Here is a 4,155-nt window from a genome sequence, read left to right on the forward strand (position 1 = left end):
ATTAATTAATATTTATTCAAAACTTAATTTTGCTGATATGGAATTTTTTTCTTTGATGCAAGCTTTCGTTTTTATTTTTATTTATTTCTCATATACCATGTTAAGTTAGTTGATATTATCTTAACTAATGAAATATCTTCTTCAAAATGTTGTTTTATTCTTTTCTTTCTACTGTATAATAGCAAAAATAAATTCATTTTTTCTACATGTTAGATTAATTTTAGCATATCTTCTATTTTAAACATATATAAATTAACATCTGACTTTTTTTTTTTTTTTTAAATAATGAATATCGATACAAGAGATATGGAAGAACAGCCCAACAATCAAAGTAATAAAGACCAAGAAGTTACAATTGATGGTGCAACAAAAATAAAGCAGATTCATTCCAACATTCCTGATGAAGAGATACCAAAGGTTAGTATGGAATTTGAAACTGAAGAACAAGCTTACAATTTTTATAATGTTTATGCTTATAAAGTTGGATTTAGCATACGAAGAAGTAAAGGGCATAAGGATAATAAAGATGGAAAAGTAAAAGATAGAACTTTTTGTTGCTCATGTGAAGGCTTTCGCAAAAAAGATAAACGATATGATAATGTGAAATGTCATCGTGCTGAAACAAGGTTTGGTTGTTTGGCGAGGATGAAGATAAAACTTCATCAATTTGGAAATTATCAAGTTGTTGAATTCTATGCGGACCATACACATATGACTTCAAGCCCTAGTAAGAGCCACTTACATAGGTCACAAAGAAGAATAACTCTTGCTCAAGCATCTGAAATTGATTTGGCTGAGAATTCAGGAATTGCTCCTAAAGCTAGTATGGAACTAATGATTAGGCGAGTTGGTGGACATGAAAATCTTGGATTTATATAGGATGATTGTCGGAATTATATACGCACCAAAAGAACAATTCAAATGCGTACAGGAGATACAGGTGGTGTTCTTGAATATCTTCAACAGATGAAGTCAAAATATCCAAAAAAAATTTATGCTTTGCAAGTGGACAAAGATGATTTGTTAACGAATATTTTTTTGGGCAGATGCACACATGATGGCATCATATCATAACTTTGGTGATGTTGTTTGATTTGACACAACCTACCGAAAAAATCATGATTTCCGACCTTTTGCTATGTTCGTTGGGGTAAATCATCATAAACAAACCACTATATTCGGGGCTGCATTGTTATATGATGAAACTACTGCAACCTTTATGTGGTTATTTGATACTTTTGTAGCAGCAATGTCACGGAAAAAACCAAAAACTATTCTTACTGATCAAGATGCAGCAATGGCAAAGGCATTAAGATCCCAATGGCCAGAGACTTATCATCGCTTATGCATTTGGCATATGTATCAAAATGCAGCAAAACACCTGAGTAGTGTTTTTGAAAGATTTCATGAATTTGCTACGGGTTTTGAAAATTATATATATGAATATGATGAAGAATGTGAATTCATTGAGGCTTGGGGGAACATGCTTGGGTAATATAATCTTGAAAATAATGATTGGTTGGCAAAACAATTCGAGTTGAAGGAGAAGTGGGCACTTGTATATGGAAGAGACACTTTTTGTGCAAATATTACTACTACTCAACGAAGTGAAAGCATGAATAATGTACTTAAAAAGTATGTTAGCTATCAACACACTTTGTTGCGTTTTTTCAAACATTTTGAGAGGTTAATTGATGATCGTCGTTATGAAGAGTTAAAAGTAGACTTTAGAGTAAGTCAACGCAATTTAGCACCATCTCTCCCAATTGAAATTTTGAATCATGCAACATATGTGTATACCCCTGTAGTGTTGAGAATGTTTGAGGTTGAGTTTTCAAAGGCTTATAACTGTGCTATGGAATTTTGTACTGAGCTAGGAGCAGTGGCAGAGTATAAGCTTACTCCTAATGGTAAGTATTTTCACCACACAGTTAAATATGACTCTTCAATTGATGGAGCGATATGTAGTTGCAAGAAGTTTGAGTTTGCAGGAATATTGTGCTCACATATTCTTAAAGTATTTTCCTTTCGTAATGTTTTGAAAATACCTTCTCAATACATTTTAAAGAGGTGGACAAAGCATGCAAAGATGGGAGCTACAGGTACATTTGAGATTAAACAGGGAGATGATCTTAAAGCATGTTTGGCAATGCGTTATCAAGATTTGTCCAGATCTTACACTCATATTGTAACAAGAGCATCAGAAACTGAAAAAGCCTATAAAGTTGCTAGAAATGGCTTTAAAAGACTTTGGGATGATGTTGATGCATGTTTGAGAGAAGAAAGAATTGAAAGTAAAGAGGAGAGTCATACTACCTTTGGAATTGATACAACAGTAAAAGGCATAAAAACAAAAAATAAGAGAATTTGTGGTAGCTCTTCATGTCCAAAGAATTCTCTTGAGAAGATGTGTAAGAAAACCAAAGTTTCCAAAAAAAAAATCGTCTACGAAACAGGTATTTATTCTTGATTTTTTTCACTTTACTTTTTCAATTATATAATTTTACAATATTAAAATTTACATATTTTATCTTATAGGTATCACCAAACTTTAACAACAACGATCAAGTCAATAACTATATGCCACATTCTCAACCAGATTTGTCATTCTCCACAACTTCATTTAATCTTAACCATGTAATATATTATATTTTTTTATTAACTTATTTTATCAAGAGTTATGTTTATATATAGATAATATTATATTTTATTTTCTACAGATTGGTATGACACCTAAAAATTCAAGTATAGGAACAAGCATGGCTGAATTGCTCTTACAGGTATATTGACTTTCAATAATAATCATAAATGATGTATATTTTTTAATTGTTACTTATAAAATGATAATTATGCATATACAGACTGAGTCTACATCTTTTGGATTTGAAGGTAGCCAATTTTTCAAGAATATATAAGGATTTGGTTTGTTGGAGTTGGCTATTTTCGAAGCCTAAAATTGGTTGACGTATTCGAAATTTAATTTCTAATTGTGATTCTATCAGATACTTATTAAATTCGGAGTGCTAGATTTTTTATGATTAGATTTTAGCTATTATAAGGATGTTGAGAACAATAATATTCATATGGTTTTCTATTTTGTTTTTATTATCAAAGTCATTAATAATTTTTTATAACGTGACTAATATTAAATTTATTAGCGACTCTTGCAACATATATATATATATATTTATATACCCAGCAAACAATGGTAGCTAGTAAGCAAAGAGATAAAGGAAGATGAAAGTGATAAAAAAATTATTGCTTTATCTTCAAGAAAATCACTAATACATAAACCACTAATACATAAATATGTATGTATAAGATGAGCATGAACGTTCAAGCTAAATATGGCCACTCCTTTTTTTATCTTTTGTATTTATTTATTTAGTTTTCGTATATATCATTTTAATTAGTATTTATTTTGTATAACTTAATTATTATGATTTTGACCAGATGAAATCGTGATTGGAATACGATATAATGGCATAGATAATTTTCTTGTATTCTTTTGCAATAAAATAGGAGTAAAGAAAAGAAAGAATGTTTTCTTCTGAAAAAATAGAAGAAGGAAAAAAAGATTGATTGTTTAATCTTAATATGTTACTTAAGATATTTTAAAAAACAAAAAAATGTTACTTACTTGTATTCTTCTGCAATAAGTAAGTAACATTTTTTTTGCAGAAGAATACAAGTAAGTAACATTTTTTTTTATTTTTTTGCAGAAGAATACAAGTAAGTAACATTTTTTTTTTATTTTTTTGCAGAAGAATTCAAGTAAGTAACATTTTTTTTTTAAATATCTTAAGTAACATATTAATATTAAACAATTAATTTTTTTTCCTTCTTCTATTTTTTTCAAAAGAAAACATTCTTTCTTTTCTTTGCTCCTATTTTATTGCAAAAGAATACAAGCAAATTATCTATGCCATTATATCGTATTCCAATCACGATTTTATCTGGTCAAAATCATAATAATTAAGTTATACAAAATAAATACTAATTAAAATGATATATACGAAAACTAAATAAATAAATACAAAAGATAAAAAAGAGTGGCCATATTTAGCTTGAACGTTCATACTCATCTTATACATACATATTTATGTATTAGTGGTTTATGTATTAGTGATTTTCTTGAAGATAAATTTCTAGAGG

The 4,155-nt window shown here is 28.8% G+C and overlaps 1 protein-coding gene across 1 annotated transcript; it reads left to right on the forward strand.

Moving 5' to 3' along the window:
* Window positions 1-285: 285 nt before the first annotated feature.
* LOC133795530 (protein FAR1-RELATED SEQUENCE 12-like) lies at window positions 286-2,915 on the forward strand. The gene is made up of 6 exons (XM_062232980.1): window positions 286-823; window positions 1,245-1,491; window positions 1,645-2,425; window positions 2,539-2,637; window positions 2,721-2,780; window positions 2,862-2,915. The coding sequence occupies exons 1-6, from the start codon at window positions 286-288 to the stop codon at window positions 2,913-2,915; spliced, it is 1,779 nt and encodes a 592-aa protein (XP_062088964.1).
* The last annotated feature ends 1,240 nt before the right edge of the window (window positions 2,916-4,155 follow it).

This window comes from Humulus lupulus, chromosome 8 (genome assembly GCF_963169125.1).
Source record: "Humulus lupulus chromosome 8, drHumLupu1.1, whole genome shotgun sequence".
Classification (NCBI taxonomy): Eukaryota; Viridiplantae; Streptophyta; class Magnoliopsida; order Rosales; family Cannabaceae; genus Humulus; species Humulus lupulus.

Bases quoted from the DNA above. Each gene is read 5' to 3' on its own strand.
- LOC133795530 (XM_062232980.1), top strand. From the start codon at position 286: ATGAATATCGATACAAGAGATATGGAAGAACAGCCCAACAATCAAAGT. The intron at 1,492-1,644 runs GTAATATAATCT...AAAGTATGTTAG, and splicing joins GCTTGGGGGAACATGCTTGG to CTATCAACACACTTTGTTGC. The intron at 2,781-2,861 runs GTATATTGACTT...ATGCATATACAG, and splicing joins TGGCTGAATTGCTCTTACAG to ACTGAGTCTACATCTTTTGG.